Source organism: Acanthochromis polyacanthus, chromosome 23 (genome assembly GCF_021347895.1).
Source record: "Acanthochromis polyacanthus isolate Apoly-LR-REF ecotype Palm Island chromosome 23, KAUST_Apoly_ChrSc, whole genome shotgun sequence".
NCBI classification, from domain to species: Eukaryota; Metazoa; Chordata; class Actinopteri; family Pomacentridae; genus Acanthochromis; species Acanthochromis polyacanthus.
Window position 1 is genome coordinate 14,713,778 of NC_067135.1, and position 13,797 is coordinate 14,727,574.

General features: G+C 39.8%; 2 protein-coding genes across 3 annotated transcripts; one reads left to right on the forward strand and one right to left on the reverse strand.

Annotated features, from left to right (window-relative positions):
• The first annotated feature begins 59 nt into the window (after positions 1-59).
• Positions 60-6,169, forward strand: rgp1 (GP1 homolog, RAB6A GEF complex partner 1). 2 transcript variants are annotated; one of them, XM_022200747.2, is made up of 9 exons: positions 60-404; positions 599-741; positions 1,976-2,109; positions 2,871-2,954; positions 3,202-3,351; positions 3,663-3,809; positions 4,113-4,240; positions 4,319-4,496; positions 5,455-6,169. In XM_022200747.2, exons 2-9 carry the CDS (start codon positions 626-628, stop codon positions 5,676-5,678), a joined length of 1,161 nt encoding a protein of 386 aa, XP_022056439.1. In that variant the 5' UTR covers positions 60-404; positions 599-625; the 3' UTR covers positions 5,679-6,169. The 2 variants fall into 2 exon arrangements, with proteins under 2 accessions (XP_022056439.1, XP_022056441.1); XM_022200749.2 differs by having other exon boundaries at positions 626-741.
• Positions 6,170-8,467, reverse strand: msmp1 (microseminoprotein, prostate associated 1). Its single transcript, XM_022200750.2, has 3 exons — positions 8,084-8,467; positions 7,895-8,003; positions 6,170-6,851 (listed from the first exon to the last, which is right to left on the reverse strand). Exons 1-3 carry the CDS (start codon positions 8,331-8,333, stop codon positions 6,680-6,682), a joined length of 531 nt encoding a protein of 176 aa, XP_022056442.1. The 5' UTR covers positions 8,334-8,467; the 3' UTR covers positions 6,170-6,679.
• Between the last annotated feature and the right edge of the window lie 5,330 nt (positions 8,468-13,797).

Sequence of the window (13,797 nt, forward strand, 5' to 3'; positions counted from 1 at the left end):
ATTTCCGTGGCCGAGGTGCGCTTCTAAATGGTCGACAAAAAAACGTTCCGGAAATCCTTCACGGTCATTTTTTTATTGAAAAATACTGAACACTTATATGTAACATACAATGCGGAATTTAAACAATCATATGCTTAAGTAAAGTAGACGGTTTTTTTTGTATGTTTGTTTATTCTTCAAGATTTTTCGCTTCCCTTGGTTAGTGATTGGCTGTGCAGCACCGGAAATAGGATACCTTATTTTTTGTTTACTGTAGCTGGAATGCTACCTTACTAGATAAGCTATGCTCAATTTTTCTGGAAAGGCGGTCAACTTTTGCATTATTTTATTCGAGAAGTGCATTTAGATTGACGGTGGGATAACTCAGTGTATTTTTTCCCACCTCAGTTTCGCTTGAGGTCAAGGTATGTGTTTAAATGGCCCTTTAAACGGCAGCCTTTACCACAAACGACCAAACAAGTTAACTTCTTTCTGCAGTCTGACTAGAGGAGAGTTCATAAAGTGCTACAGTGCTGTCTATCAGAAATAACTAAAGTATCTCTAATTGTAGTGTATTGTGTTCTCCATATTAATTTCCCAATGTTTATTTTGGTTACAGTAGCGTTGCTGGTTTGTAACGTTACAGATGATCGAGGTGGTGGCCTCCATGGCCCGAGGCCCAGTGTTCCTGGCCGGGGAGCTCATGGAGTGTCTCATAACGTTCACGAACCCGATGTCTCATCTCTCCACCTCTGCCAGCAGGTAGGATTTCACCTCCTCACTTATCACGTAGTTGCATGCATCAGGTGCAAGTCTACCTCTCTGAATATTCAGCGTAATATCGTTAAGTATTGAAACATAAAAGATAGCTTCACAGAATCGTCATAATAAACAACAATATAAATGTAGCATGTAAATGGTCATCTGTTCTAACTTAGATAAATGGTTACAAATCTAATTTCTATCGTTATGGTTAAAAAAAAGAGAAAACTTTTAGCCAATTGTGAAGAAAAAGTTTGGTTAGCTACTCAACTGGTGACCAACTGTCATAACTCTCATAACTGAGTTAATCCACCCCTTATTCAGGTGGGGCCTTAAAGGACAATGATTGAACAAAACGACCAACATACAGACACTGTGTTGACCAGTGACTAGAAAAGTCACCTTAAAATTCAGCTTTATTCAAATGATTTGGTGCCACAGATGACAAGAAAAAGACGAGAAAGGGCTGTCAGCATGCTGTTTGCTGGTGTGTCCGTTACAGCCAGAGTCGGGCACTAGAACATCTACAACTTCACCTTTTGTCACCTAAGAAATCGGCAGCGATTTTGTCCCCCAAAATGGCTGCCGACTTGGCCAAGCCCTTCAGGAAGAGTGTGACAACCTTTCACAAGTGACAACCACATTAACTCCGTGTTACTGACAGCTGATTTCTGGTCTATAAGTCCACTTTCAATCTTCCCGTGATTATTTCTAATATGTACTTGGTTGCTTCATGGTGTTTAGTCTGTTGTAAAGATGCTGTGCCAGAAAACGACTAATAAATATCCTCAATGTTACTGTCTTATGGTATTGTGTTGGCTTTGTAATGAAGATGTTTTTTGCAAAATTTATTGAAAAGGTAGTGTTAACAGTAGGACATTTCTGTTGTACAAGCACGATGTTTACAAATTTAAAGGAACAGCTCATCTTGATTCATTACTAGTACTGTAATTAATGATTATTTTCATTGCTGATCAATCTGTCAATTATTTTCTGGCTTAAACTGATTAGTTGTTTGGTTGATGCCATGCCAGAAAAATTTGTAAAAATGCCATTCACGATAACATCCTCAAATGCTGCATATTGTTCTGCCTACAATTCACTCTATTTTGTTTACCATTGCAGAGGGCTCTTGTAGCCCCGTATTGACTGTGAACCATAACATGTAGGACACTGGAATGTATTTACAGTGTAAATGCCCTTGTGTAACCCTTGTTTTCTGACTGTGTAACAGTGAGATGCTGGCATGGGCCAGTGCCCAGATCCACTGTCAGTTTCATGCCAGTGAGAACAGAGTAGCTCTGCCGGCTCAGGGCAACAAACAGGATGTCCAGGCTGGGAGCGACACGGTGCTTATTCCAAGCAGAGGTGAGTAGCACAGAGAGGAAGGAGGAAAATATAGAATCTGAAATGAAAATCAGTATCTGCTAATATATGTTATAACATTCAGGGTGCCCATATAACACAGTGGGTCAAGCATGTACAGGGGCTTCACCGATGCAGCGGTCCGGGTTTGATTCCTGTCCGCTGCATGTTTTCCCCCCACTCTTCTGTTTCCACTGCACCTATCAACAAAAAATAAAAATAAATGCATTAAAAAAAACATTCACTTACATATGTTTAGATTTTATTTATTTATTTATTTATTTTAATGTATGGTTTTTATTAGAAAGGTTGACAACATTACAGAGGATTTTCAGTCCTCTTTATCATAGTCCTCTCTTTTTTTTCCATAACAAAAAAAAAAAAACAAACCAGGACTGGGAGCTTACAGCCATCACCTTTTTCTCACAAAAATTATATACATGAGTAGAAAATACATTGTTATTATTATGCAAGAAAGGTCATTGTTTAGGTCATATAAAGTCATTCCCAGTAGGGGATATAAAATGAATCCATTTGTCACAATTTGTTCTTTTGAATTGGTAGAGTGTGTCAGTTTTCCCATTTTAAATACTTCCTTAACTGTTCCCAACCAATCATCAAGAGTTGGTTTATTTTATTTAAATTAGGAAAAAAAATTACAATAAAGATTTAAAAGTATCTGGATATATTTTGTTTTAATATCCTTATTGCTGTATGTCTGTTGTACCTCAAATCTCTTTAACATGAATTTCTTTCTTCTACAGGTGAACGAGGGCAGTGTGTGCTGGACACACCACCCAAGATATTATTCTGCGACCTGCGTCTGGACCCTGGAGAGAGTAAAACTTGTATGTGTGATACTTTGTGAAAAAACTGTTTGAGAAAGTTAAGACGATCTCCTCTTTTGTTAAGGTCATGGAACTGACTAAATAATACTGGTTAAGACACCTTAGTGTCAATGTGAGATTAAGTAGCATTTCTATATTATGCCTTTTACAGAGTTCATGGGAAGAACTTCTCACAAATGTTAGGACAGTATTTGCAAATAACAAATTCCCGTGTGTGATTCTGACATACGTTGCCACTTCTCTACAGATTCGTACAGTGAGGTGGTTCCCATAGATGGGCCTCCTAGTTTCCGTGGTCAGGCAGTGAAGTACGTCTACAAACTGACCATCGGCTGCCAGAGGGTCAACTCTCCTATCAAACTGCTCCGAGTTCCCTTCAGAGTGCTGGTCCTGCAAGGTGAGATGGATTTGGCCTATTTTTACTTGGATTTTTTTTGTGTGTTTTGCCCTGCTTACTCTGCTCACACTTTAAAACTACATGAGTTGTGAAATGTTTGTTTCTTTAGTTTTCTTTCACTTAAGCAGGGAACACACGTCTAGGAAAATCTTTGCAGATAAAGAAACAGACTGGATTATTTTGATTTGCCTTGCCCTTTGTTATGTGGAATTAAAGACAACTTCATGCCTTGCTTAGGAAAAGTTTCAGAAATCAGAGTTGTGTTATATAGCTTCTTTCAAACTGTGTGATGTCTGATGTTGGTGATGTAGGCATGCCAGAGCCTCCATTTCCCCAGGATGAGGAGGTTTCTCCCTCCAACCCGTTCCTGGAGGAAGAGGAATCAAGTCGCAGGGATGCTCGGCCTTTGGAGAGAGCACTGGACATGCTGATGGCCACCACCTCACGACGCTGCCCACGTGAGTCGGATTCTGTCTCTCAATGCTCTTTGCCATAGTTTGAAACACTATATTTTCACTTTCAAGTTGTTTTTTCAATATGAATCTTTTATCTGTTTTTTATTGTCTTAAATGAGAATAAATATGACTGTATGAATTGTTCAGCAAGACAGGAAATTCTGTTGAAAAATGCATGATAAAAGGAAAAGAAAATTATTTTATATGGTACAAACATGCACCATCTTTACTTCTGAGTTATATTTTCACACATTTTTTTTTAATTTTTATCCCTTCATTTTACTGTGTACCTTTTATTTTGTCCAGACATGTTTAATATCACCAATATGCGCGGGAAAGTCGCAAAGTTCTGCATCTTCAAGACCGTCTACAGGCTCGGGGAGGACATCATCGGCACATTCAACTTCTCAGAGGGAGACATTCCCTGCTTACAGGTGTGTTTGCAGCTCAGTCTTTGTACGCTCTTCTCATTTAATGAGTTGTCATGTAATACTGTGCTTGTTGTTTTCTAGTATTCAGTGAGCCTTCAGAGTGAGGAGGAGATCCAGGAGCAGTACCAGCGGCGACCCGGACAGGCCGTCAGTGTGACCGGACACGGACGACACCTGGAGTCCTGCCTCCACACCGCCTCCAGCCACTTCTCTCTCCCCATCCCCCTCAACGTCACGCCTGGTTTCAGCACAGACATAGGTCAGTCTCCAGTAGGCTGAAATATGCTCGTCTCTGTGTCTCAAGTGTGATATTGTAGTATATATATTTTTTGATTCATTATAGCACTATTTTCATTCTAATGTACTTCACTGATCTGTCCATTGTGGTGAAAGTCCTTCACAAGAAACCTCAGTCTACTGCAGTCACTCATACACCAGTGCCCTCTGAATCTAGATCTGAAAAGAAATTATTCATGTTTTTTAAGATAGAATTTTTGATGCAGTTATTTTTTGAGTTGTTTCTCCTCAATATGTGAGTTTAATATTGGAGAATTTTTTTTCTTGCAAATTTTTGACTATAGTCTCAGAGAATATTCAGTGTTTCCTGTAAATGTGAGAATTTTTCTCATGAATTTACCACTTAAAATCTCAGATTCTTTTTAAAAGAAAATTGGCAAATTTATGATTTGATGATCTCAGAGAATATTGACCTTTTCTTGTAAGAGAATAGAGTTTTTTCTCATTAATATACCACTTCAGTCTCAGGGATTATCCGATATGTATCAGTTTCTGTAAATGTGCAGCTTAAATCTAGGAAATTCTGAGTTCTCTGTATAATTATTTTAACCCACTACTCAACAATACTGCTGCATAGTGTCTTTGACTCTGAAAACACTCTCCTAAAATATTTCTGTCCTTTAAACATACTGGTCCAGTTGTTTCCTTTTTTATGTTTTATGTTCAGAGACTTGCACATCTAATTTTGGTTTAGGTGTAAAGTTGTTATGGTGTTGTTTTTTTTTACTTTATTGCGCACTTTGTTTACAAAATTCAAGAACTTATTTATGCACATAATTGATCATTTTAATGATTTTTACTGTCAGTTGCTCACCTGCACATCAAGCTTGCTTCTGACGTCAAAACATGCAGCACAAAGTCGGACCTTCTTATAGTCAAACATCAACTTAACATCCAAACCCTCAACTCTTTCTGTTCAGTGACCCTGAGGTGGCGCCTGCACTTTGAGTTTGTCACAGCCCGGGAGCCTATGGAGCCGCTCACCGTTCTGCCGAACCAGTCGGAGGTCACGGTTTGGGCTGGGGCGGAGCACGTCGACGTGGACACCTTTAGTTGGAATCTGCCAATCAAAGTCCTGCCCACCAACCCGGCTCTGGCGTCCTATGTGTCCCAGTTTACAGGGACCAACAGCATTAATATTTGACTGTCATGTGTGAGGTCGGTTAGCATGAGCTAATCAGGAAATAATTTAGTGTTTGTGAGCGCGTCGACAGATGCTGTGAATGTGTGTGTGTGTGAGTGACAGTTTTTTCCTTTCCAGATGAGAAATGTTAGCAGAGATGCACATTTCAGGAACAAACAAACTATTCCAGTGTATATGCAGAACCAGTGGATGCTCTATGTAAAGTAACGGTTGCCTTTTGTCATATTCATTTGGCAGTGCATTATAGCTTTTATGAACAGCTTCCTTTTAAGGAGATTGGAACTCTGATACTTCCAGTATTTATTTTATTTTTGACTCCTTTATTTACTTGCACACTTGTTCTTTCTCATTTTATGGAACCAACGTTTCTTATCTGAAATATTTTTTCTGTGTAACTGCTTTTCTTTCCGCTTGAGCAACAGCTGTACTGAGATACAAGAACCACAAGAGAAAATTAAAAGTGTGTCTTAAATTTCATAAATTCACCATCATTTCTCTTTGTCAACAGTCCTTTTATTCAGAGGTTAAATGAATTACAGCAGAAAACAGGTCAAAGTCAACAGAAATATATATTAATGTACATATATTTACAATTAGTCATTATTGGATTAATTAAAAATGGCATCTGGTTTAATATACAGGTTTCTTAAGCATGTAGAATTAAAATGAAGTTTAGCCACGTGTGGAGAAACTGCTAACGATGATAACTGGTACTGAGCATGCACTTTAAAAAGATGTTTCATTGAAATAAGATGGATATAAATTTCCGAAATTTGCTAACATTCATTATTTGGTGGAAAACGCAGCCGTTTTACCGAAATATTCTTTCACAGACAGATTTCATTCACATTTCCTACATTGATTAACAACACGAACATTACAGATGCTGTTGTTCTATTTGTCCAGTATGTGTATAAAGTGGTTACTGATGTTTAACTGAAGTGAGTATCGCCTTCACAGACAAACAGGCTGAACTTATAGTTGCTGTTCTGAGTGACTCTCTAGCCCTCGAGCTGCTGGTGCAGCTGAAGAGATCCATGGCTCGGGTCCCGGTTTGCTTCTCCAGGGGAGCAGGGCAGGCGGGGGTCAGCTGTCTGGACCAGAAACACTTTGCAGGTCACGGACTCCACCCGAACCTCACACCACGCTGGGAAGTCCACCGGCCGATGCACCCTGGAGGGCAATACAGGTAAGGTTCTGTCACATTAACATACACTTTCCACTTTATTCTTTGTAACATGGACTGTAAAATCAGCTATAATCTGCAGATGTTGCTGCCTATTGTGTTGATTTTACTGTCTGATCTTAAACATTTACAAAAAAAGTACCTCAGTAAAAGCATCTAAACGTTAATGATTTTATGCTTTAACTCTGCTACCTCTACATACAGTCAAGCCCGAAATTATTCATACCCCTAGCAAATTTTGACAAAGTTACTTTCAAATGTAAATAAAAGCTGAGAAATTATTTTTTCCACAATGATGCCTCCTGTATGTCATCTTATTATCTTTTGGGAAACACCTGTGTCATTTCCAATCAAACAAAACTTGCTGGTTGAATAAAAGTGACTTTGAGTCAAAATTTGCTAGGGGTATGAATAATTTCGGGCTTGACTTTATATTAAAGTATAAAACTAGTTACACTGCAATTTAAAATTGTAAATTAAGAAAATTTTCATCACATACAATATGCTGTAAAGTTTAGAATTTTGATATATTAGTATGTAAAATAGTTGGCATTCCCTTTAACTTTGCCTCAGTTATCATAGTTACTATATGAAATTGTATTTACATTCATATTAGAACCATAATACGCCCCCACAAACAATAGTTCATTCTGCATAGTAACACATTTTACCTTTAATACCCAAAATACATTCTCTGACTGAATTATAGGACCCTCATCTACAAATTACAACCCAAATTTCCCTGTGATGACAAATGAATTTATATCGACTGCAGCTGTTTATCTTTATTGTTTGTGAATCTAGGGACAGAATTAAAAATTACAACAGCTAAGAGCTCATTTCCATCTGTTGTCTCAGAGACAATAGATGGAAATTAGCTGCACAACAATTCCACTACATAAAGCAACACAACATGCTTAAAAGTCCATCCGTTTCTGCCACTTCACTCCGTCTGTCCACGACTGGCTGCAGTGTAATGACTATTGTGTATATATGTATCTGGACACCAAACCACTGTTTGTGTACTCACGTCTCGCAGCAGCCGACCCCGACAGGGTGCAGACAGGTGCACTGCATGCAAGCATTGTCCATCCAGGTCTCACCCAGCGAGTAGTGCCTCCCTTCAAATTCACACAGAGCTGGAAGAACACACGGCAAAAATGAACTCAGCAATACGCAAGTTTATTAAGAATGGAGATTTTAATGCATGCGGTCTCACCCCTGGAGTTGAAGTGGCACTCCATAGGTGCAGCCGAGCCACCGCTGGTCCACAGGAGAAACCCTGCAGCTGCAAGCACCCAGTTAACCCCGGTGAGCTCCATCTTCATCTGGTCTGGTCGGCTTGTTCTTCTTCTCCCTTTTGTTCCCTCATTTATAGATCCTGAGGGTTTACGACCATGGTGTGGAGGTGTGGTTAGCGCCGTCATGTGGCCCGCAGCCCTGGCTGTGGACGCTGTCAGCGGTGCCATCCGTTGGGAATGAGGAGGTGGTGGTAAATTGAAGGGAATCTTGTATCATGGCAGTCCAGAGATCACCTCGCTGCGCTTCAGTGGGCATGACTCTAAAGTGATAGAAACAATGACACATCCATGCAGTGACTAAGAGAGGGAAGGGTAGGAGAGAGGTGAGATGGAGGGCAGTGAAGGAGAGAGGTTATGTCCAAAGAGAGTAGGAGGAGGAGAGAGGGAGAGAAAGATGGAGTGGAATTATCAAACATGACTCATCACCATTCAACCTCTTGCTTGGTTTTGTACAGGCCGGGTCACTGTACAGCATCTGAAGATATGACTAATGCTCATGGTGCACACGTGTCTAAATATTTATACATGACAACACTTTGATAAATAAATCACATTTATAGACTTAAAATAGAGAGTTTAAAGAGATTAAGATGATCTACAGCTACAAATAGGTTTACATCATGTATACAGACACAAGACAAGTTAAAGGAAAACCGTAATGAAATATGCACATCCTTCACCGCTGGGCAAAAGGAATTCTATACTGTCACAATAATCAGCTGATCTCAACTCAGCTGAACACCTGTAGGAGATTTTGCACCACTGCGTTATGAGAGAAGTATCTTCTGGATGAATAATGTTCACCCCCCAGCAGTGTTTAGAAACCCACTGAAGCTGTTCTGGTGACTGAACAAACACATTTTGACATCATTTCTTCAACTTATCATCTATCTGCATGTTAATTATTAATGCAATTTGTTTATTCTGTGCCAAAACTGAAGTGTACAAAATATCAAGTTAACATTTTACAGGAGGTAATGCACCAGGGAATTACTCATCTGGACTACAGTCTGACACAATAACATTGTGGAAAATACAAAATTGTTATTGTTTCACATCTTTTTTTGTGTGGCTTAAAGCACCTTTTAAGTGAATAGGTGTATTTTCTTACCTATGAGTTGTTTCTTTAAGAATAGATGTAATAAATGCAACAGTTTTTTTTCTAGAGTTTTCAGCAGTATCTTACATAATCACATTCACCCACTACTAAATGCCATAAGATGGGGGTGGCTCTAAACGTTTGGGAAAAAACAAACAAGTGGACTTTGTAATACGAAATGTTTGTCAAACTGCCAAAATTGAAAGAAAAAAGAAAGAAAACAAATTACCTAAGACGTTTTCCTCACAAAAAGTAAGTTTATTCAGATGGCTATTTTGTAATGAAATTCTGGAAAGATAAAAACCAAACATTTCCTATATAGAACTTTATCCTGAAGTAAGGAGTACCTCTTTTATGAAAGTTCTGTATCCCCCTCCAAAGAGCATCATCATTATACAGGCTGTCCATAAAGTCTCTTTTTACAATTATAGGAATATATTTAAAAGGCTGTTGATAAGATATATTAACCAGATTTATTTTATTGTAATCAGTGGTTGTCAAAGTTTTTTCTACCTCATTTAATACACCTCTATATGGGCACCTTTAGTTGCACGAAGCACATCAAGACGGTGCTCGATTTCTTGCCATGTTCGCTGTAGCATAACCTCATCAATGATGGAAATGGCATCAGAAATCTTTTGCTTCAAGTCAGTAATTTCTCGTATCTTTTTTTCAATACTCGATATCTTTAACCTAACCCCGTAGAAAGAAGTCCAAGGGAGTGATATCTAGTGAATGTGGTGGCCAAAGAATCGGCCCATCCCTTCCAATCCACCGGTCTGAGGAGTAGAGCTTTTTTTAGGGTTTCATTTAACAGTACCTCTTTCCCCAACGGAATACCTGAAACACAGAATTTCAATCCGTTTGCAAACTTTAATAAACACTGATTACAATAAAACAAATGTGGTTAAGCTGTCTTATCAACTGCCTTTGTAATAAATTCTTAAAATTGTAAAGAGAATATATGGGCACTCTATATTTGTTTGAACTTCCAAGTAGCCATGATTTGTTTTGTTGGAATCCTTAATCTATATCAGAGTTATACTTAAACAATTGGGATCCAGTTTACTCTGTGCTGTTCAGGCATTCTTTGTAATCTTTGGGCAAGATATCAAAAATGTTGCTTGACCTTACTTTGCAGTGAAGTGTCAGTCCCTCCGCTAACAGAACATTAGCTCATTTTCTTCCACTTGTTTACAATCTGCAGGAAGAAGCCGAGATCATAGGAAAAATCTTCTCAAGCCTCTCACAGGAGGCCCAGAGGCCTCATAACGTAGTGTTTTACGTGCCTTTTCTCTGGTACCCCACAGTAGTTGGAGAGTGTTGATGGGTCTCCCTGGTCAGCCAGGGGAGCTTCTTCATTCACTCGATCTGTATGACTCACAGTTGCCTCCCTCAAGCTGCGCACAGTTTCTGTGGAGGCTTGTTTCAGATCAAGTTGTCATTATTGCAACCAAACGCAGACCTGGCCTGATAGAACAGATAGTTTGGATGTCTCAGAGGTCAATTCTTTTACTCCCTATTTATGCATTTAGAAACAGTTTCAGAGGATGTAAAGTGTTTTAATGGCACATGTTCTTCCTGAAACTAGGGTAGTGCTGACCTCTTCAGAGCCTAAAGGTCCCGTACAACACACTGACAGAGTTCACGCCCTGGTTTGACAACTGTCTTGTCGTCAGTATCGATGAAAAGGGAGGACCTCATCAAAACAAAAGATGAGGATTTTCCTGTTGCACGCCTATCGCCCTTCACGGACATGCACTTAATTGCTGACAAGTGCATTTTAATTGGGGAAAACTTTGTTTGATAGTTCACAAGGACGTTATTATTACATCAGCATCTTTGGCAGCTTTAATCTTTAACAAGCGGACTGTTCACAAGGATTAAATATCTTTTGGATAGAAAACAGCGAGAAAACACATGTTGAATAAGTGTATTTCTTTTTATTATTAATTTTTACATGAGTATATACAGTATTTGTAAGCAGACAAAATGATAAACATGTTATAACATACTGTTTACAATTTGCCATTATTTGTTCATTAGACAAATTGTTTATTATATATATATATATATATATATATATATATATATATATTATTGTATATTTTTATTATTAGTTTATTTGTCTTTACCTCACAACAGTTATCAAAATAGCCTTAATCCAACAGACTCAACATCTCAATCTCTTTGTTTATCGTGAAAATGTGATTATAAGATAATTTACATATTTAAATAACAAGTAGATTAATTGATAAAAGCCTCTCTAGTTTTCTGTCATTCACACCAAAAATTCCATTTAAGCATTGATACTCAAGATGTTAATTTAGATGTACTTGTTTGTGTAGATTCTTAGTCATCCAGGTCATAGTAATCCTAAAGATTCCATCAGAAGACAACTGGACTTTTTGACTCCTGAAGACATTCACCCCTGATCCAAGGAGGCCAAGTATGAACACGATATACAAGGAATTAGGTTACAGAAAGAAAATAATTTTCAAAAAAAACGATAGAAAGCAGAAGAGGGAAAAACATAGTTGTTAAAAAATATGGCACAATATATACCGACAAAGCTAGAAAGGAATATGTAAACACAGTAATGCAAAAAGGATAATTGCTAGAATGGTAATACAGTGCGAAAAGCAGAGAATGCTGTTCTTAGTGCAAAATGTTATTTACATAGCCACTGGTATGTTGTATATTGTACAGGTGTGGAGGAATGGCTCAGCTGTTTATTAGGGTGATAGTAGTGGGGAAGAAGCTGTTCTTGTGTCTGGTGGTTTCAGTGTACATGGTTCTGTAGCACCTGCTGGAGAGGAGGGGGGAGAACAGTTTCTATCCAGGGTGAGTGGGGTCTCTGATGATGTTCTCTCTTCCTGGTTCTAGTGAAGTTCAGTTCCTGGATGGAGGGCAGGGGGGCTCTGATCATGCTTTTGCAGTCCATACTGTGCACTGTAGTCTGTTTCTGTCCTGCTGTGTGGCTGATCCAGAGGTGCACATGACAGATTAAATGACTGCTGTATAGAAGTGGATGAACAGCTAGTGTGGCAGGCCGTGTCTCTTCAGCTGTCACAGGAAATACATCCTCTGCTGAGCCTTTTTTAGGATGGAGCGGATGTTTGTCTCCCATTTCAGGTCCTGAGAGATTGTAGTCCCCAGGAGTTTGAAGGACTCCACAGCTGACACAGTTGTTGTTGCTGATGGTGAGGAGGAGCAGTGATGAGGGCTGTCTCCTGAAGTCCTCTAACATCTCCACAGCCACGAGCTTGTTCAGCTCCAGGTTGTTCTGGCAGCACCAAATCACTATCCGCTCTACCTCCTGCTGATATGAAGACTCATCACTGTCCTGGATCAGGCCGATGACTGTTGTATCACCTGCAAACTCCAAGAGTTTACCAGCTGGGTGCTTGGAGGTGCAGTCTTTGGTGTAGAGGGAGAAGAGTAGTGGAGACAGGACACACCTCCAGGGGGCACCAGAGCTGACAGTCTGGGGTGGTTGAGCAGACATCTCCCAGCCTCACCTGCTGCCTGCCGCCAGGAAGCTAGTGATCCACTGACAAATGGATGGAGACACACTGAAGTGGGAGAGTTTGGTGGGGAGGATTTCAGGGATGATAGTGTTGAATGCTGAGTTAAAATCCATGAACAGGATCCTTGTATAACTCCTAGGGCCATCTAGATGCTGCAGGATGTAGTGCAGGCCCAGATTGAAGCATCATCAGCCGACCTGTTTGCACGATAAGCAAACTGCATTGGGTCCAGCAGGGGTCCTACTATGGACTTCAAGTGGCACAACACCAGTCTCTCGAAGGACTTCAAGACCACAGATATGAGAGCTACTGGTCTGTAGTCGTTCACCCCTGTGATGGAGGTTTCTTGGGAACCACGATGATGGTGGAACATTTGAATGTAGGGGAAACTTCACATAGTTCCAGAGAACTGTTGAAGATCCTGGTGAAGATTGGAGCCAGCTGGTTGACTTTAAGACAGGAGGATGGCACTCCATCTTCTGCCTCTGGAAGAGCTGGTTCACTTCTTCTTCACACACTGAGTGTGACAGTGGGGGCATTTTGGGGTGCAGCCTGGGGTGTGACGGGGGTTGTTGGGTGGGTGAGGGGCGTTAATGTATGCCTTTCAAACCTACAGTAGAAGGTGTTGAGGTTGTTGGCCAGGTCTGTGTTTGCCTCAGCAGGGGGTAGGGTCTCCTGCAGCTGGTGATGTCTCAGACCTCTCCACACTGAAGAAGGTCGTTAGCTGAGAACTTGTTCTTCAGCTCAGAGTTGCTCTGCTTAAACCACTGGTTCAGTGTGTTAGTCAGTACATGACCCATTTTTTTTCTTCAGCAGAACAGAAGAAGCCTCTTGAATGAGAGGTGAAACGTCCTCAGGACCAAAAAACATGTCTACATACATACATGTCTGTGCACACATTCATTTCTATTTCTGTCTGAACTGATGTTATTTGTAAGTTATGAACAAATAGACAATGTGTCTGCAAGCTCTGCAGATATCTGAAGAAAAAACAATGCAAATT